This window comes from Thalassophryne amazonica, chromosome 3 (assembly GCF_902500255.1).
Source record: "Thalassophryne amazonica chromosome 3, fThaAma1.1, whole genome shotgun sequence".
NCBI classification, from domain to species: domain Eukaryota; kingdom Metazoa; phylum Chordata; class Actinopteri; order Batrachoidiformes; family Batrachoididae; genus Thalassophryne; species Thalassophryne amazonica.
The window spans coordinates 48890879-48911847 of NC_047105.1; the positions used below are offsets into that span (position 1 = coordinate 48890879).

Genomic DNA, 20969 nt, shown 5'->3' on the forward strand with positions numbered 1-20969 from the left:
TGTACACACACCCACACTTGACTGTCTTTGTTTTCCGCCAGCAGTACCAGATCCGACACGCTGAGACGGTGGCCACCTGGGGACTTCGGGACTTGGCGGCTCCAGTATCCCTCGGGTTCGGTGGCGGTGGAAATCGTGTGGTTCCGGTTCGTCTCCAGACGGGCGTCTCCTATCGTCGAGCCTGCCCACACGACACCTTTATTGATTGACTTGTATTCATTCTGTAATCTGCTGTGTTTGGTTGTGGCATTCACAACAGTAAAGTGTTCTAATTTAATTCCTTCTATTGTCCGTTCATTTACGCCCCCTGTTGTGGGTCCGTATCACTACACTTTCCCAACAATATCAATCAATCAGTCAATCAACTTTTTTCTTATATAGCGCCTAATCACAACAAACAGTTGCCCCAAGGCGCTCCATATTGTAAGGCAAGGCCATACAATAATTATGAAAAACCCCAACGGTCAAAACGACCCCCTATGAGCAAGCACTTGGCAACAGTGGGAAGGAAAAACTCCCTTTTAACAGGAAGAAACCTCCAGCAGAACCAGGCTCAGGGAGGGGCAGTCTTCTGCTGAGACTGGTTGGGGCTGAGGGAAAAAACCAGGAAAAAGACATGCCGTGAAGGGGGGCAGAGATCGATCACTAATGATTAAATGCAGAGGTGATGCATACGGAGCAAAAAGAGAAAGAAACAGTGCATCATGGGAACCCCCCCACAATCTACGTCTAAAGCAGCATAACCAAGGGATGGTCCAGGGTCACCCGATCCAGCCCTAACTATAAGCCTTAGCGAAAAGGAAAGTTTTAAGCCTAATCTTAAAAGTAGAGAGGGTATCTGTCTCCCTGATCTGAATTGGGAGCTGGTTCCACAGGAGAGGAGCCTGAAAGCTGAAGGCTCTGCCTCCCATTCTACTCTTACAAACCCTAGGAACTACAAGTAAGCCCGCAGTCTGAGAGCGAAGCGCTCTAATGGGGTAATATGGTACTACGAGGTCCCTAAGATAAGATGGGACCTGATTATTCAAAACCTTATAAGTAAGAAGAAGAATTTTAAATTCTATTCTAGAATTAACAGGAAGCCAATGAAGAGAGGCCAACACGGGTGAGATATGCTCTCTCCTGCTAGTCCCCGTCAGTACTCTAGCTGCAGCATTCTGAACCAACTGAAGGCTTTTTAGGGAACTTTTAGGACAACCTGATAATAATGAATTACAATAGTCCAGCCTAGAGGAAATAAATGCATGAATTAGTTTTTCAGCATCACTCTGAGACAAGACCTTTCTGATTTTAGAGATATTGCGTAAATGCAAAAAGGCAGTCCTACATATTTGTTTAATATGCGCTTTGAATGACATATCCTGATCAAAAATGACTCCAAGATTTCTCACAGTATTACTAGAGATCAGGGAAATGCCATCCAGAGTAACGATCTGGTTAGACACCATGCTTCTAAGATTTGTGGGGCCAAGTACAATAACTTCAGTTTTATCTGAGTTTAAAAGCAGGAAATTAGAGGTCATCCATGTCTTTATGTCTGTAAGACAATCCTGCAGTTTAGCTAATTGGTGTGTATCCTCTGGCTTCATGGATAGATAAAGCTGGGTATCATCTGCGTAACAATGAAAATTTAAGCAATACCGTCTAATAATACTGCCTAAGGGAAGCATGTATAAAGTGAATAAAATTGGTCCTAGCACAGAACCTTGTGGAACTCCATAATTAACTTTAGTCTGTGAAGAAGATTCCCCATTTACATGAACAAACTGTAATCTATTAGACAAATATGATTCAAACCACCGCAGCGCAGTGCCTTTAATACCTATGACATGCTCTAATCTCTGTAATAAAATTTTATGGTCAACAGTATCAAAAGCAGCACTGAGGTCTAACAGAACAAGCACAGAGATAAGTCCACTGTCCGAAGCCATAAGAAGATCATTTGTAACCTTCACTAATGCTGTTTCTGTACTATGATGAATTCTAAAACCTGACTGAAACTCTTCAAATAGACCATTCCTCTGCAGGTGATCAGTTAGCTGTTTTACAACTACCCTCTCAAGAATCTTTGAGAGAAAAGGAAGGTTGGAAATTGGCCTATAATTAGCTAAGATAGCTGGGTCAAGTGATGGCTTTTTAAGTAATGGTTTAATTACTGCCACCTTAAAGGCCTGTGGTACATAACCAACTAACAAAGATAGATTGATCATATTTAAGATTGAAGCATTAAATAATGGTAGGACTTCCTTGAGCAGCCTGGCAGGAATGGGGTCCAATAAACATGCCGATGGTTTGGACGAAGCAACCAATGAAAATAACTCAGACAGAACAACCGGAGAGAAAGAGTCTAACCAAATACCGGCATCACTGAAAGCAGCCAAAGATAACGATACATCTTTGGGATGGTTATGAGTAATTTTTTCTCTAATAGTCAAAATTTTGTTAGCAAAGAAAGTCATGAAGTCATTACTAGTTAAAGTTAATGGAATACTCAGCTCAATAGAGCTCTGACTCTTTGTCAGCCTAGCTACAGTGCTGAAAAGAAACCTGAGGTTATTCTTATTTTCTTCAATTAGTGATGAGTAGAAAGATGTCCTAGCTTTACGGAGGGCTTTTTTATAGAGCAACAAACTCTTTTTCCAGGCTAAGTGAAGATCTTCTAAATTAGTGAGACGCCATTTCCTCTCCAACTTACGGGTTATCTGCTTTAAGCTACGAGTTTGTGAGTTATACCACGGAGTCAGACACTTCTGATTTAAAGCTCTCTTTTTCAGAGGAGCTACAGCATCCAAAGTTGTCTTCAAAGAGGATGTAAAACTATTGACGAGATACTCTAACTCCCTTACAGAGTTTAGGTAGCTACTCTGCTCTGTGTTGGTATATGACATTAGAGAACATAACGAAGGAATCATATCCTTAAACCTAGTTACAGTGCTTTCTGAAAGACTTCTAGTATAATGAAACTTATTCCCCACTGCAGGGTAGTCCATCAGGGTAAATGTAAATGTTATTAAAAAATGATCAGACAGAAGGGAGTTTTCAGGGAATACTGTTAAGTCTTCTATTTCCATACCATAAGTCAGAACAAGATCTAAGATATGATTAAAGTGGTGGGTGGACTCATTTACTTTTTGAGCAAAGCCGATAGAGTCTAATAATAGATTAAATGCAGTGTTGAGGCTGTCATTCTCAGCATCTGTGTGGATATTAAAATCGCCCACTATAATTATCTTATCTGAGCTAAGCACTAAGTCAGACAAAAGGTCTGAAAATTCACAGAGAAACTCACAGTAACGACCAGGTGGACGATAGATAATAACAAATAAAACTGGTTTTTGGGACTTCCAATTTGGATGGACAAGACTAAGAGACAAGCTTTCAAATGAATTAAAGCTCTGTCTAGGTTTTTGATTAATTAATAAGCTGGAATGGAAGATTGCTGCTAATCCTCCGCCACGGCCCGTGCTACGAGCATTCTGACAGTTAGTGTGACTCGGGGGTGTTGACTCATTTAAACTAACATATTCATCCTGCTGTAACCAGGTTTCTGTTAGGCAGAATAAATCAATACGTTGATCAATTATTATATCATTACCAACAGGGACTTAGAAGAGAGAGACCTAATGTTTAATAGACCACATTTAACTGTTTTAGTCTGTGGTGCAATTGAAGGTGCTATATTATTTTTTCTTTTTGAATTTTTATGCTTAAATAGATTTTTGCTGGTTATTGGTGGTCTGGGAGCAGGCACCGTCTCTACGGGGATGGGGCAACGAGGGGATGGCAGGGGGAGAGAAGCTGCAGAGAGGTGTATAAGACCACAGCTCTGCCTCCTGGTCCCAACGCTGGACAGTCACAGTTTGGAGGATCCAAGAAAATTGGCCAGATTTCTAGAAATGAGAGCTGCTCCATCTAAAGTGGGATGGATGCCGTCTCTCCTAACAAGACCAGGTTTTCCCCAGAAGCTTTGCCAATTATCAATGAATCAATATGACAAAGAGGATATATTTACAGACAAATGAAACAGAGTGTTGCAGCTAGCTACCAGCCTGTGATGTCACCATGCTAACGTCTGCAAAATAAGTTCAGCGGTGTTACTAGGTTCCAAAAACTGCATTTTCAATTTTAGAGGTGTTTATTTCTTGCTAGCTTTTGCATAATATATAAAAGGCATGCATATAAACTCAAAGCAAAGCGGCCAGCCACTGACGTCACGGTGCAGCTCTACTCTGTTTACCTGTCATCTCCCACCACTCAAAAACAAAGCAGAACAGATTCAAACAGAATGTGACTTTTTAATCTCTTAAAATATGTCAAGGTTAGCTATCCTTGAACTTGTCCAAGGTGTGTGGCCCAAGAATGTTCCCTGTGAATTTGAAGACTGTGGCAGTAATACATGTGGACTTATGCTGAACACAGACAGACAGACGGACAGACGCCAGGTCTTCGCAATACCCGATGGCCATATGTTGGACTTGGGTAATAAAACTGTGGATGGAACATAAAGTTCAAACAGGTACATTTACTCATAATACCGTCTGCCACTATGTGACATGTTGATTTTGTTTTTACTTGACAAACTTAAACAGTACTGCAATCAGTCTCCCAAGACCCTCGTGCCAATCTTTGAACTTTTGCGAGAATTTGAAGACATGGAAGTAGCAACAAAACAAGCTTAACTCAACCAATTCTTAATATTAATCCATTGAGCAGTTCATAGCACATTTCGATCAATTTTGGGGGTCCATGTATTGATGTGGACATAAGATAAGGTAACATAATATAAGATAAATTTTATTGATCCCACAACAGGGAACATCACTTGTTGCAGCAGCAAGAGTCATACAGTAGTAAAGAAAAATATTAGGTCTCATTTTTGAAGCCAACAGCAAAGAATTTGGTGTCATTTAGTGGGGTGGACTATGTTCCACATGATTATGTTCCACGAGATTAATTGTTATTACACAAATGCTTTTGTTTGTTTGTTTTGTCATGCATCATTCTGTATGTGTCACTTAGTGATGATCCATGCACATTTTGTAAGACCAGATCTATACATACATATATATATATATATATATATATATATATATATATATATATCCACAGAGAGAGCTCCAGGAAATGATAAATAGCCTTACTTAAATGGTAACAAACAATACCCCTTGACTGCAGGTCCTCAAACAATGTTATTGTTAGTTCATTGAAAACATCAGACAGAAACACTAACACACCACAAAACCACTGAAACCAGCAAAGACTCAACAGCTCCCAACAAAACCATCAGGGGGTCTGATAATCACCGACTCTTTGCTGTAATGACGCTTTACGAGGAGTCGGTCCACACATGCTCACACACAAACTGTCGACTGCGATACTGTGGAGGCAGATTCAGTGATTCATCTGAGTTACTGGTATGACTGATCAGTTTGACTCATCAATTTGTACTCGTCTGTTGTGACTCCAACAGATCACATTATTTCTTTATAACATAAAATTATTAAAATTATCTTTCTGTGAAGAGGTTTTTCATCCAACTATTATCTGTCTGTCTGTGTGAGGTCAGCCTGGCCTGTTTTTAACTTCTGTACATTTATCTCTTTTATTGCACTGGGTCTATTGATTTCAAGTTAAAGCAACAATCATGCCAGTTGCTCTGAGGCTACACATTTCCCAGCAACAGAGACCCTGGCAATTAAAATCCCTTTAAAATTAAATCAGAGTTCACAGAACTTTCCTTAAATCTTTTAATATTAGTCAGTTTTGTTTAATTTTTTTTAACTTGGAGAGAATAAATAAATAAAATCAAAAAGCAGTGAAGAAAGCTTATTGGATGGAATCTGTGAGTTGAAAATAGGAATACAGTATTTTTGATTGGTTGCTTAAATGTTTCAAGGTAACAGTGATGTACACAACTTTTACACACTTGAAAATTGACAACATTGTTGATTGTTTGCTCCAGCTTCATCCCACATCCAAAGACATGCAGTGAACTGGCAACTTGAAATTGTCCATAGGTGTGCGTGCGGGTGTGAATGTGTTTGTTTGTCTATATGTGGCCCTGTGACAGACTGGCGTCCTGTCCTGGGTGTACCCCGCCTCGTGCTCTATGACTGCTGGGATAGGCTCCAGCCCCCCGCGACCCTTGATTGGTCTAAGCAGTTGAAGATGAGTGTGAGTGTGTGTGGATTGCATCTTTTAAATTACATTTTAATCTATCTATCTATTTATATAGATAGATAGATTTAAATAAATTCACCAGAAAGTTACTGATTCCTGTAACATCAACCAGTTTAAATGTGGAAGCGAAAATATTATTTTCTGTCGTGGCGAATCATTTAACCAACTATCTCCTAAACAACTATTACAGCTACACCACTTGCCAGAAGGCAGGCATCCCAGGGTTCCCCGGTTGTGTGGAACGCTCAACCATGAGAGGAGAGCAGAGTCAGACAGCCAAGTGTGAAACACAATAACTTCATATAGTTTGGCTGGATTTGGAGAATGCCTATGGTTCCGTTCCCCATCACTTAATTACTTTTGCCCTTGAATTCTTCCTCATACCATCTAGCATTCAGAACCTCATGTCCAGTTACTTCAACAGCTTCACCATTTGCTACACAACACAGGATGTAACGAACAGACTGGTACCACCTAGAGAAAGGCATCGCAATGGGTTGTTCAGTCTTTCCCATCCTCTTCACAGCAGCCTTTGAAATTATCTTCATCGGTGGGAGACAGATCGTCTGAGGGGTGAGAGGACAGTCAGTCCAATGATTGCCAGCCCTGCGGAGTTACAGGGATGACGTAACCACCCTTCTTCAAATACCAGCCTGTACCAACTAGCTAATGAAGAGTTTAGGAGAGCTCCTTATTTGGGCCAGGGTGAGGATAAAACTAGCTAAGTCTCACAGTCTCTCCATACGCAAAGGAGCCAGAAATGATCACATCTTCTACATGGTGAACGGTGAGAAGATCCCAACACTGGCAGATCAACCCATAAGGAGCCTTGGGAAACTGTAGACAGCTAAGTCGTCAGACAAGCACATGGCTAATACAGTAATGATACAACTTACCGATGGTCTGACACGGATCGACAAGAGCCATCTTTCAGGAAATTTAAAATCTGGTGCTACCAATTCACCTTATACAGCCTCACAGCAAAATCACCAGCATTAAGTTAACACTGACAGTATGAATTTAACACTGTCAGTGCTTATTTAACTGACCTCTCCAGCATTGGCCTGTTTGGGAGGAATGTACTTCAACCGCCACTGAGGTCAATTCTTTTGGGCTACAGACAGGAGAAGGTGATGCTTGTCCTGGGGTTGAGGGACTCGTCAGACCCATCTGTGCAGAACATCAAAGCCTGAGTCTGAACAGGTCACAGGTGGACAACAGAACTAGCAGCCGACCAGGTCATCAGCAGGCTGAAACACTAAGAAAGTGTTGGCAGGATGCACTCAGGGAGAACCAACCTGAGTTGGAGGATTCTTCTGAAGAGGTGGTCTATAGCCATAAGAAAGGAGCGGAAAGAGCTAGTGATCTCCAAAGTGGTCAGGACAGAGGAGAAACTCTATCAGATCATAGCCCTTGCCAGCAATGTGAGCATTACTGCTTGCTGCAGTCACCTGCCTGTGCTACCACCAACTGATTATGTTACACAGCCCCTATCTTCCATTGGTACTTTCTATCCAGTGCATTTGTTATTTATGCACCCAGCACCCACGTCCCCATATTCATGCACCTATGGGTCTGTTGATCTAAAAATAAGGTGCAATCAGGTGCAAAGCTGAAACAAAAACTAGGTATAACTTTGAGCGCACTGTGTGTGTGTGTGTGTGTGTGTGTGTGTGTGTGTGTGTGTGTGTGTGTGTGTGTGTGTGTGTGTGTGTGTGTGTGTGTGTGTGTGTGTGTGTGTGTGTGTGTGTGTGTGTGTGTGTTGGTACTTAAACTGCAATATCCAGATTGACCCTACATAGGTGGGTTCATAACACACGTATAATAGGGCATGATAGGAACATGGAACTGAATTGTGCACAAAAATAATGAAATAAAAGTTGTAACTAACAGAAGGGCTTCTGTTTTCACAGAGAATCCAGCCATGAAAAACATGACAATGACAGCGTACCTGCTGTTAATCATTCAAACCCTTAACAGCCCATGCTTTCATACAAAAGACATTATACACACCAACCTGATAACATACGTAAAAAGAAAACTCACTCCAACTGTGGCACAGTGCACAGGCAGAGTGCACGACAGCATGAACAGTAATTAAAGACAGTTCATACCTAAAAACGTACTGCAGGCAACAGTTTTCTATTTGTCTTCTTAGCCTACGTGTGAGACCCAGCTGAAACAGCTTCACGTCACATGCATGATGTACAGTGAACACCTAGCGACTCCAGTAGGTGTTAAAGGGTACACTATTCACACAACTGTTAATCCAACTGTCACGCTAACCTCCACCCTTATGTGTCAGCTGTTTTTCTCGCCATGTCCACATTGATCCAATTCCTCGCCAGAAAACCTCTCCACACCTTTCACTTCACCCATTCAAACTGTTCCGAGGGTCACCCCTTTGAGTCTGGTCTGCTTGAGGTTTCTTCCTCAAATCATCAGAGGGAGTTTTTCCTTACCGCTGTCACCTGTGTGCTTTCTCTGGGGGTTGGTAAAGTTAATACTTACTTGTGTGAAGCGCCTTGAGGCAGCTTTGTTGTGATTTGGTGCTATATAAATGAAATAAATTAACGGACAATTTTCAAGTTGCGCCGCCATCTTGAGACTGAGACTTCCGGTTAGGCAGCCTCTCGCTCACATGTTTGGCATCATTAGAAACAACAGCTTGTTATGATGCCTCACGGAACGACTAACCAATCGGATGTTATGACGCCTCACTGAGCAACTAACCGATTGGATGTTATGACCCCTCATGGAGTGGCTGACCGATCGGATGTTATGACGCCTCACGGAGCGGCTGACCGATCGGATGTTATGGCGCTTCATGGAGCGGCTAACCGTTCGGATGTTATGACGCCTCACGGAGCGGCTAACCAATCGGATGTTATAAGGTTTCACAGAGCGGCTAACCGATCGAAGCTGGTCACCGGTTGAACGACGTCTCCGAAAGTCAATGTAAGTCCAGATTTCTTGTTTCATTTTGGCTTCTGTGTCCTTCATTAGTGCCGTGTGACCGGAGCTTTACATTCGTTGCTAGGAAAGTTCAGCAACCAAAATACCAACATTCTGGACACAATGAACATGTTTTCAGTATTATTTTAATTCTTTGTGCGACTGACATCGTTATTCAAGCATTCAAAAGGCTATTCCTACCGCCACACAACTCTAACCACACACAAAAAAGCTTCTTGACAGTTCTTGTTGTTGAACGAAACTGCGTCTCCCTAACCGGACAGAGTTGTGACGTCATCACGCATGCACGTATGCTGCTCTATCACAACTTGAAAATCATCCATTGAATTTAATTTAATTAATTAATTAATTAAATCAACACCATAATGCTGTGTGTGTGTGTGTGTGTGTGTGTGTGTGTGTGTGTGTGTGTGTGTGTGTGTGTGTGTGTGTGTGTGTGTGTGTGTGTGTTGGCTTTTGAAGGTGACACTTTGGTTGGTTGAGTTCATCATGTGCCTACAAAACATCCTTGAATAATGAGCTAGATAAACTCGACTCCTTTGCGATCATCTTACACACCCACAAGACAGAAATATGCCCCAAAAGGATTTGTGTTGTGTGTTTTAGACTGTGGGCTATAGATTATCAGATTCATAGGTTTTGAGAGCGTTTCCATTTTTTTTTCTGATGAAATTTGCGTATTGTTTGGTGGCTCACAAAAATACAAACCATATTGTGAAGCAGAGTGATGTTTGATAATTGTGTTTGCACTGATCCAGATGATTAAACAGAGCGTAATGGCTGCATTCATCTTTCCTGTGTACAGTCAGTAATGATGAGATTACAGACAGATTAATGGTGGGTCCTCTGTCTGTGGCTTCTGGAGTTGTTTGGAGCGTCTGATTAGTATTCTCAAAGCATGAAGAGCTGGTGGAGGTCACGCTGCGCCACAGTTTCCTCCCACACTGTCTCACTTCTTTCACTCCTCAACATCTCTTTTATATTATTTTTCCTGTCTCTTTTCTCATCTCTGTGCTTTGCTTTTTTCTGTTTTCTCTTTCTGTGCATTTCCTCACATTCCGTCTCCAATGACAAAAGGAGCACAAACAGGAGTCGTGGCCTTTCACCATCAGCCCTCCACTGCTCACAATGATGTTTTTGACACCCGCATGCTGATTACAGTTAAGTTCAGAGATATGTAACTATATCTCTGTCCATATCTCTAACCAGTATGTAACAAAAGTATACAAACCCACCATGTCAACTTTTTAAGTAACTGTGGATGGAGATAACCTCATCAAGATGTCAACACCTGCTTATTTACGTTAATATATATATATATATATATATATATATATATATATATATATATATATATATAAACCAAAATCTTTTAGCTTGAGGTTCTATGGAGAGTGACTCACTTTTGGAGCCAGCCTCAAGTGGCTATTCAAGGAACTGCAAGATTTGATAACCAAAAAAATTAACTTCAATAACAGATAATCAGATAACTTAAAAGTTATCTTTGATAAAGATAAACCGATAAACAACCCAAAAATGTATCAGAAGTTACAGCTAACCGATAACCGATAAATTCCAGTATTGTCTCTGGTACACTTGCAACTACTAAGCTGATTTTGAGTTGTAACACCACGATCGCTTTTGGAAGCATCAAAAGGGACGACAGACCCAAACAATGAGTCAGCACTTCTGTCTTTGACCATCCTGCCCCCTGCTGGAAGCTCCTGTTTACTACATGGCTTCCAGCACAGATGCAAGCTGAGGAGAGCTATGAAGCTCACCTCTCTGCTCAATCACAATGATGCCGTGAGGCGGAGGAGGTCTTGGAAAATAAAGCAATGCTGAGTTATGGTTTGGTGTATAAATAAATGAATACTGATAGAATAACTCCATTAATGTCAGTTCTGTCATTTGTACAAAGTTAAAATATAACATATATCTTTTAATGTTGAATAATGCACCAATTCTGAAGTTTTGTAACAAACACAGACAGCTCACAAAGGACACTGGGTAAAATGTGCCTCGGCTAACACTGATTGGTTTGACTCATACATTATGTAAACCAGCACGTTAATGTGAGGTGTGTTGTGTGTTGGTGTTTACAGATAAATGTGCTTTTGTAAAACAGCCCATTTTTTTATTTGTAAAAAAAAAAAAGCATTAAAAAAGCCAAGTTGTAATTAGATAACCATCTGATATAACCTGTGTCAGAAATAAATAATAGAACACTCATGATCTACTGGTGCCATACGTTCAGTACTTAAGCTACACTGTGCGAGTTTTGGCCCTTTTTCAGATGATTTTTCATTTGTGCGAGAATTTTTTGGATCGCATTGAGTTTCAGGTTAATCGCGCGTCCTGTATCATTTAGTATACATGGAGTAGCTGTGTTTAACATCTCCCATCGAGAGTTTTTGTAAATTAAGTTTGAAAAAAAAACTTCTGTTTACATTTTGCTTCTGGAAACACGAGTTCGACGTGTGGTTTTTGAACGTACAATGTGTGTGAGAACATAAATCTCGCGCTCTGAACTTTTCACACCGTGGTACAGTTTGAACTGAAACCGAGTACAGTGATTAAAAATATCATACAGTGTCTGCTCAGCTTCAGGACGAATACTGCCATGAACACTACTGGCCAGTAGGTGGCAGTAGAGACCGTGAAAACTTGCCAAAACAAAATTACAGAAAATCCTTGTCTGCTACATTTAAGATGCGTGGAATTTAACAAACGCAAATACAATAACAACGTCTATAAACCCAGAGAATATATTCACGAACGTTTTAGGCACTAGAGTTTAATGCTGTTGTCCGTGGAGCTTGAACAGAGTGTCTGAAATGCATTTGTCCTGTCGTGAACGTACTGAGATTACCCTGTCCTACCCATTAACTAAAACCTTAAAAATTAGTGCATTACTTTAAAACTAAAACATATATCTGATATTTTCACTTTATAAAACTTCAGACGTGACAGTAATTTTAAATAACTTGTCCAAAATTAGTTTGGTTACAATTTTAACCATAAGTTAAAAATGTATGCCTCTGGATGACTTGGGTGATATTGCCAGCGTATCAATATGGGTTTAAAAGAAATTATTATTTTTTTTTTTTTTTTTGTGACCAGTTCTCCTTTGCCTGCAGAGGATAGAGCGGTTTCTCCTAGAAGCAGCTCTCTTCTGTTTGTAGAGGGTAGAACTACACATTTGCTATGAAACTTTTAACAGGTAGGTGCTCAACTGATTTTAAATTTTAAAAGTGTTTGTAGCTGTTTACCACGTTAATGGTTTAAAATTTATGGGCTGAAAATTTATCGGAAGATAATTAGTCCGATAATGGTTTTTAAAGTTATCTAAAAAGATAATCCGATAATGAAAACATTATCTTCGATAATTATCGGTTATCGGAACTGTGCCCACCACTGGGTACAAATTACTGGCAGGGGCTGCTCGGTGCATGAGGTTACTTTCTTGTTTTAGTTTAATCTCCAACTTATACAGCAACATCTGCACAACACAAGCATACAAGAGAATCTGAAGTAATTTAATATAAGTGGAATATAAATTAACCAGAAAGCAAGTAAGTCCTACATAGACCCTGAGCCACGTGAATGACCGTCCAGTATTAGGAATTTGTGAGGCTGGTCTGACTTCTGTAGTATTCTTTCCTCACCATTTTTTCCTCTCGCTATCTCTTCTATTGTTATTCTAGGTCATTCAAACCTGACTTTGTCTTATTACGTCAGCACGCCTTCAGCATGGCTCAAACTGAGGACTTTCGGAACCTGATCATCGGTCTGCAGTATGCAGGCATCCCTTCAGTCAACTCGCTGGACTCCATCTACAACCTGAGCGACAAACCGTGGGCTGTAAGACATTCTCAGCTATTTCACACCACAAACATATCAGAGACACTAAGGGATAGACAAGGGTGTAACGATACACAAAAATCACGGTTCGATACATATCTCGGTTTTGAGGTCACGGTTCGGTTCATTTTCAGTACAGTTTGGGAACAAAATGCAAAACCTAAATTTGCTTGTTGTTTAAACCAACAATTTATTGTAACATTATACAAACAGGAAAATAAAATGATGCGCTCTATAGTCCAGAAAATTATGGTAAACACACAACGTGAACTCACCCTGTACCGAACCAAATGTCCAGTACCGAAACGGTTCAGTACAAATACATGTATTGTTACACCCTTACTAAAGGATATTTTGTAACAGGCCCAGCAGCTGTAAATCCATAACATAACATAACAATAACTTAATTATCTGGAGGTACAGGCAAAGATAAGATAAATATGAATATGAGCAATATCACATCTTGACACACTCATTCAGGTGTTTGTGGCCACGTTGCAGTTGACCCTCTGATGTCTGTGTCCTTCTCTTCTCCTCATCATCTCCAGTTTTCTCAGCTGATCAATTATCAGAAAAGGCTGGGATCCGATAGGTTTCCTCTTATCGATCAGACTTTCTACCCCAACTATAGAGACATGGTAAGCTTGCTTTTGTGTTTATTTGAGTTATCAGTGACCAGTGGTGGGCACAGCGCCACTAATCCGCTAACCACTAATTAGCGAGGTTAACTTTTTATTAGCAGATTAGCTTTTCAGCTATCTTTGAAAATTAGCGTCCGCTAAATTTTGTTCAGGCTAACTTTCACTCCGCTAACATTTTTTTGCTGGCATAGTGAGTAAAGCTTAATGGTCAAAGGCAAAGGCTATTCGCCCAACCATTGGGCAGATAAGTCATACATTGAACATTACACACACAACCGTTTGGCAGATTAATATAATGTCTTACCTTATTCGCCCAACCGTTGAGCAGATAAGTCATACATTGAACATTACACGCACAACCGTTGGGCAGATAAATATGATGTCTTACCTTATTCGTCCAACCATGATTGTGTATTTGACATGTTTTTTGCATCTAAACTATGTTTTTTACCCTACTTTTTAAGGATCTTTTGCGGCGTATGTTTGACACATTTAAACGGCGCCGTCTTTAATTACTGCGAAAACACTGCAATGTATGAAAGCAGACAAACTTCATAAGCATTTTGAACGGAAGCCTGTTAATGATGATGAAACAGTTTTTGAACAAAATGCTGCTTGTTGTCTGTAAGATGGTGTTAGTTTGACACACTTCCCTGGGTGTGATGAGCCAAACAGAACTGCTTTAGATCACAGCCCCTCCGCGGGCTGCGAACCCTCCCGCAGCCAGCGAGAAAATATCCGCCTTTTTTCCCCTCTTGCGTTGAAACTGGAAGTGAACTTACAAGTGCCCTCATTGGTCGGTTGTGGTAGGGCATATATGCGCGCGTATTTACTTTATTGAACCAACGGTTGGGCGAATAGCCACTCTGAATGGTCAAAAGCATTTGTAAACCCTAAAAATCATACGTTAGTTCCTATCTGTTGTGTGTCTGCAACAGTCAGGCCATTGTGAGAGATAAACTGTGACTTCTTTTGACAAAGATGACAGTGTTTGGGGCTTTATTTTTTACTTATTTATTTTTTGTGTGTTCACGTTAGGTTGATGATCACCTTTGAATTTACTCAGAAGACCCTGCGGTGCTTAAACTCGGAAATGGCTTATCAGTAGCCGACAGTGTACCAAGTCAATACTAAAAGTTAGCGGTTAGCTGTAACGGCCGCTAATTTTTTTAGCGGTTTATCGGTTTAGTGTTATAAAAGTTAACTTTTCAGCTAGCGGATTAGCGGATATCGAAGCTAACTTTTCAGTTAGCTTTGCCCACCACTGTCAGTGAGTATATCTGCACATAAAATACATCGATTTCTCAAGTAACAAAATTACTCCAATGAAGAATTTGTGAGATTTATACTTTTAGTGGAGTAGATATGCACAGTATTTGAGATGAATCGTGACTTTGGCGATAAAAGCATGAAATTTGGCACACAGTTAGAGCATACCAATCAGATAATATTTGGATATAGGGGCATTGCAGAGGCGGCCATTTTCCATGATGGCTGCCACAGGTTGTTTTATCAGTTGCTCAGGCTCTAGAGCAGTGATGTCCAAACTATTTCAGAAAGGACCGAGAGGGTGCAGGTTTTCTTTGCAGCCACTGACTCCAGCAGGTGATTTCACCGACGAATTCATCCCACCTGTTCAAAGTGATGTTAATCAGTGAACTCACCTGCTGGAGTCAGTGGCTGCAAAGAAAACCTGCACCCTCTCGGCCCTTTCTGAATTAGTTTGGACACCTCTGCTCTAGACCATCAAGGCTCTTGAGTTCGGTGGCTAATCCTACATATTGAAGGATGAGGAATGCAGTAGCACTATTTACAAAATGCTAGCACCTACATAACAATACATGGCTAGCATTCAGATAATTAAATAATTGTAAAACCATTAAAATATGTAATATTGGTGATATTATATGTGTCTTCAAACTGTGATTAATAAGAGTACAACATTTCAATGTTTCATTAATTGCTGTTTACAAGAATTAGCCAGTAGAGGGAGCTCTAAAAATAGTCTGACCTGCAGCAGCTTTTGGTCATCCACTATTCTCTGCAGTAAGAATTGTTGGCACGGATTTGATTACTGCAAGAAATGTATGAGCAGTTTTTCAATACTCAACAATGAACATGTGAAAGATTTTAATTAAATGCATTTATACGAGCACCATGTTTCTTAATCCTCATTATTAAGCTAGCTAGCTAGCTAACATATTTGGCTAACATCAGCAATCTAGTTGAGTAGCAAGCATTTATGAAGGTGCTGTAAGTACATGCGCATCATATTTCAAACTGATTTGAAAATGTTATTTCATTGGTCAAAACATCAGTATTCAGTTGGTTTGGGCCCGATGCCGAGCTCAATTTTTGGGACTAATCTGTATGTACATTTCTATACTTGCTGACCTTGTCTGGCCTGTTGCAGCTAAAGGTGCCCTGACACTTGCATGACTTTGATCCGCGCACTTGCACGCACTTTCGTGACGATCCCACCCACTGTGTTCCCAGCTTGATGCTGCACTTTGTCTGCCGGACGCTGCGCTTTAGTACACTGGACGCTGCTATTACAAAATAATTATTTTGTGACGGATTAATCATGTTCTATCAGAGTTGGCTGCTGAAAACACCTCTAATTGCCTCCAGAATCACAGAGGACTGTTGCAGCTGGACCTTTTTTCTCTCTCTCTCACTTTTGTCCACTCCATGAGAACGTATTGGAACCGTGTAAAAGGTATTTGTAAATTTATATTGTAATGGCTTGGTAAAACAGTTGCATGTTCTTTCCTTCTTATGAGTAGCTGTAAAATTATGTTCATGATAGATTTAACATCTCGCTATAATTGTTCAGATGAGCTGCACTGTGTGCACTGAAACAATCACTCTCAGAGTTTTTTAATTGTTTTGCAATGTTCATGGTCACGTTATTAATGCGTGATGGAGATTTTGCATTTCAAAATCTTCTTTGCACACTTGAACAAAGTCACGCACAGTTCTCAATGGTTTACAATGAGTTTGAGATGAGTTTACTCTCCTGCACAGCAGAGTGCGTGTGCAAGTGCACGGATCAAAGTCGTGCAAGTGTCAGAGGGCCTTAACTGTATACTTCCATTTGACTGTGCTGGCAGCTGACATACCCTCTTGGTGGTTTCAGCTGATGCTGGTTTGATGGTGCTAGAGCTAGTACATACTGTTCTTTAAGTAGCATAGTAAATTGTGAGACAATGGTCAAACTATTCAAGGTAGTGGACCCTACTGAGCTGGGAATGTCAGATACACAGTTCCTGACCACAGACTGGAATAAATGTGTTCTGATAGAGAAGAAGATAGAGATGAGATACAGAAATGTCCAGCTAATTCTACTCGTGGCAGAGATGGGGAAGGATTACAACACCATAGCTGAACTTCTTGTATCACCAGAATCTACCAGGGTCTGTCGCGAACTCCTCTGCTATGGATGCAAGAAAGGGATGCAGTGGAAAGTGCAAATGTTTCAAGGCAGAGCTTAAGTGCACTGTGCATTGCCACTGTAGTGGCTTGTGTTTTCAGAAATAATGTTGCATTTGACATAACTGTGACCTCCCTTTTGTTGTGTTTCCAGAGCTAGTGTTACATTTCAGCATTCACTGTAACTGTGTGACCTCTTTTTTGTTGCCATTAAAAACAAACAACAAAAACCCATTAGATTTCATTGATTTAGATGAAAGCTTTTAAAGATACACTAATCCTAATTCAAACATTTGCCTAATGGTGGCACTAGAGGGAAGGTCCTAGGGTCACCAAAATCAATAGACTTCATCCTCAGGGGCCCATGAATGTTTCCAGATAATTTGAAAAGAATCGCATGAAAGCTTTTGGAGTTAACGCGATAATGTGAAAACTCTGCAGTGACGGACACCGTGGCGGTCCACGAAAAGTCATAATATCCTTCCCTGACTCATTGTTTGGGGATATAAATAGTACCACTGCATTCATCATCCTTAAAAATATAGGATTAGGCACAGGGATCAAGACCCTTGGTGGTCTAGAGCCTGAGCTGCTGCTAATAAAACAACAATGCATGGCTGCCATCTTGGAAAATGGCTGCCTCTGCGATGCCCCTGTAGCCAAAAATTATATTTAGGATATGCTCGAACACTGTACCAGATTTCATGCTTTTAACGTCAAGGTCACGATTCATCCACATATCTGCTCTGTTAATGTGATCATCGTTTGTTTGTTAGCAGGCATGCAGACCATCTCAATGTCCAGCTTGGGAGAATACTTTTCTTAATATTCCATTGTAAATGGAAATAGTGTCTATTCATAAATACAAAACATATTTATAAATTTATACACACACACACATATTTTTTATTTTGTTTTTGACAATCGGTGTGACTTCTGACAAATGTAGGCCAATATTTGGGCATTGACAGTGTTTTTATTTAAGATTCAAAGCATAGCACATTACAGAGGAAAGAAAATAATGAGCAGTACAGTAATTAAATTACTGCACTTTTTGTGTGCATGAGACCAGAAGTAACAGGACAATTGGCTGATCCACTATTTTGCAGCCATGTGTGTTATTCCTTCATTATTTCATTGATGCTGCAGCAAGTAAAGGCCTGGTGTTAATTCCAAGGGGTACATACTCTGTCCCTTGGAGTTCAGTAAAATCAGACATTAAGAATGTAAAGACTAGAGCACCATGCTCGTAGAACGCAAACCTCCGCCAACACTAGTTTCCAATTCCACAAAATTTTACCTTAGAAAAAATTTTCAAGGTCAAAGTCCTGTTAGAAGTGGCTTTCCATAAGATAAATTAGATGTGATCAAATGTCAGGAGTTTGTGTTTAGTTCATGCACTTGAATCAAAGTTTTTTGTGTGTGTGTGTGTGGTGTTGTCAGGTTTGTTGTTTTTTCAACTTTTCAGTTTCTGAATTCTTTCCCAGATAAATTTCACAGAACACTGGTTATCTTTGCTATGCACACTTTGTCATTGTTTTTTGGTACTTGGTTTTGGTGGTGTAGGTAAATCCATAACAGTAAAATGAGATTGAGACAGTTTTGATTGAGATATAATGCAAAATGTGCACCAAATACAGTTTTCAATATTACGTTCAAATGTCTACAAAATCCACAATCCAGATCAGATCCGGATCAAACTTTGCCAGGCGATGTGAGTGTCGGTCTGCACCTCACTTTCAAATATGAGTGTGATTGGGCACGTTTTTTAAGATATAATGTAAAATCTACATTAAATGGGGTTTTCAATGTTAAATTTAAATGGCCACAAAATCTGTAATCCGGATCAGATTTGGATCAGACATTATCAGCTGATCGTACATCCTACAAAAGGCTCTCACATATGAGAGACATTTGATCTTTTTTGACAGAGCTATGAATATTTGACAATTTGTTCAATGTTATTGGATAGTGATTTTTCCAGTTGTTCAAGATTTTTCCTGACTTTGACCTATGACCTTGAAAATTGTATCAGTTGTTGCCTATCAGGGTGTGAATCATTTGTAAAAATGTCATAAGGATATATGAAAATTTGTGGGTTACAGGCTGTTCAAAAACAGACAAACAAACAAATTTAACTTCATTGGTGGAGGTAGTTATGGGGCAGAATTAGATTTCATTTTGTCAAATTGAAACTTGACAGTCAGCACTTCACATTAATAATACTTTCTGTGCTTTCAGTTCTATTATGCTGACACAGTCGATGAAAAATTGCTAATCAATATATACTTTAGATCATCCAATTAGGCTTCTTTGTTTTAAGTTGAGATATACAAAAACCAGCTTAATGTTCTAAATAATTTTTTTTGCAAATCTGATCATCCTTCTAAACATACACCAAATTAATGTAAAAGTAAATAAAACTCATCTAAAAGTTCAGATATGGCTGTCTAAAAGATCACCTCATGTAGAATATATGTATATTTTTAGTAATAATGTTAAAGACACTCTACACACAGCAGGTCAGACCATATTTACAAAGACCCGATATTATCCCAACAGTAACCACAAGGCCCTTATTAAACAAAACAAAATCAACATAAATACTTCTTTTTTTCTTCTTCTTTTTTCTTTTGCCAAATGCTTAGTATACCTGATTTGACTATATGGAGAGGAAAAAAATGCTTTAATAAGTTTTTTGTCTCCTTATGCAAACGTTTTTATTTTTAATGTGGGAAGTGAGGTTTTCTTGTCAGAATGATTCTGGAGCTGTTCCTTTAAACCGCCCCAAGCTCAGTGAAATCCTAATTGAACCTGTGCTCTCATTTTTCTTTGTTAACCTAATATTTCCTCTAAGCTCTTATTGAATTATGGAGGAGTTTGTTTAACCTTTTGTCAGTGTAACGTCAGCACATCCAATAATTTCCAATTTGCTCATAATGGAGGAACACAATGAATGACACAATATTCCACTGAGACATTTTTATATATAATCTTTTTTGGTACAGTGAAATAGAAAACTCAGTTTAGGCCGACATGGACATATATACAAACACAAACAGTTCTTTAAGTATAAAACAAACAACTATTTAATAGCACTTCACTAAAGTCATACAGGTGTCATGCATTTTGATCATATCAACTATGAAGTTGTTTTAAAGATAAAATTACTTGATCATCATTTTGCACTTTTAACACCAGCATTACAGTTGTGAATGTTAGTTTACATACAACTTCAATCTGTTTCATTCTCCTGCACAGATTCCATTTTATCAAACAGTGTTTGTAAAAATTCAGTTATGTCTGTTTCATCATCCTAATAATAATAATTATTATTATTATTATTATGTCATTGTGCCGTGGTCTTGTTTTAACTGCATTGTAAACAAGAAAATCATTTTTTTTAAAGGTTAAAAAAACTGCAGCAGTAGTTGCTAGAATAATTCTGTAAAAAATATCATAAAAAGTAAATACAGGTCAACCTGTAACTTTTACAGTATACGAGGTCTGTTAGAAATGTATCCTACCTTTTTTTTTTTTTTTTGCAAAAACCTGATGGATTTGAATCAAGCGTGCTTGCATGAGCAAACCTTGAACCTTCGTGCGCATGCGTGAATTTTTTCACGCCTGATGATTGCGTCAGTTGCTGGTAAGCAGCATTTGTGTGAGGACGTGTGTAGTGCTCTCGGCGGATTTTCATTGCAAGGAAAATGACGGAATGACTGGAGCAGCGCTTCTGCATCAAATTTAGCCAGAAACTGGGCAACAGCCAGGTGGAAACCATTCAGAAGATTCAGACGGCTTTCGGTGGCTTTTCAGTTGTGTGACTATCCGAGAAATTGTGGAAGAGCTGGGCATCATTTTTCGGAGTCCAGC

General features: G+C 39.6%; 1 protein-coding gene across 1 annotated transcript in view; it reads left to right on the plus strand.

Annotated features, from left to right (window-relative positions):
• Positions 1 to 20969, plus strand: part of syn2b (synapsin IIb) — a 266425-nt gene that overhangs the window by 159806 nt on the left and 85650 nt on the right. The window contains exons 4-5 of the mRNA XM_034166202.1: positions 12864 to 13020; positions 13569 to 13658. Coding sequence (XP_034022093.1) covers positions 12864 to 13020; positions 13569 to 13658 — 247 coding nt within the window. The remainder of the gene's footprint in view (positions 1 to 12863; positions 13021 to 13568; positions 13659 to 20969) is intronic.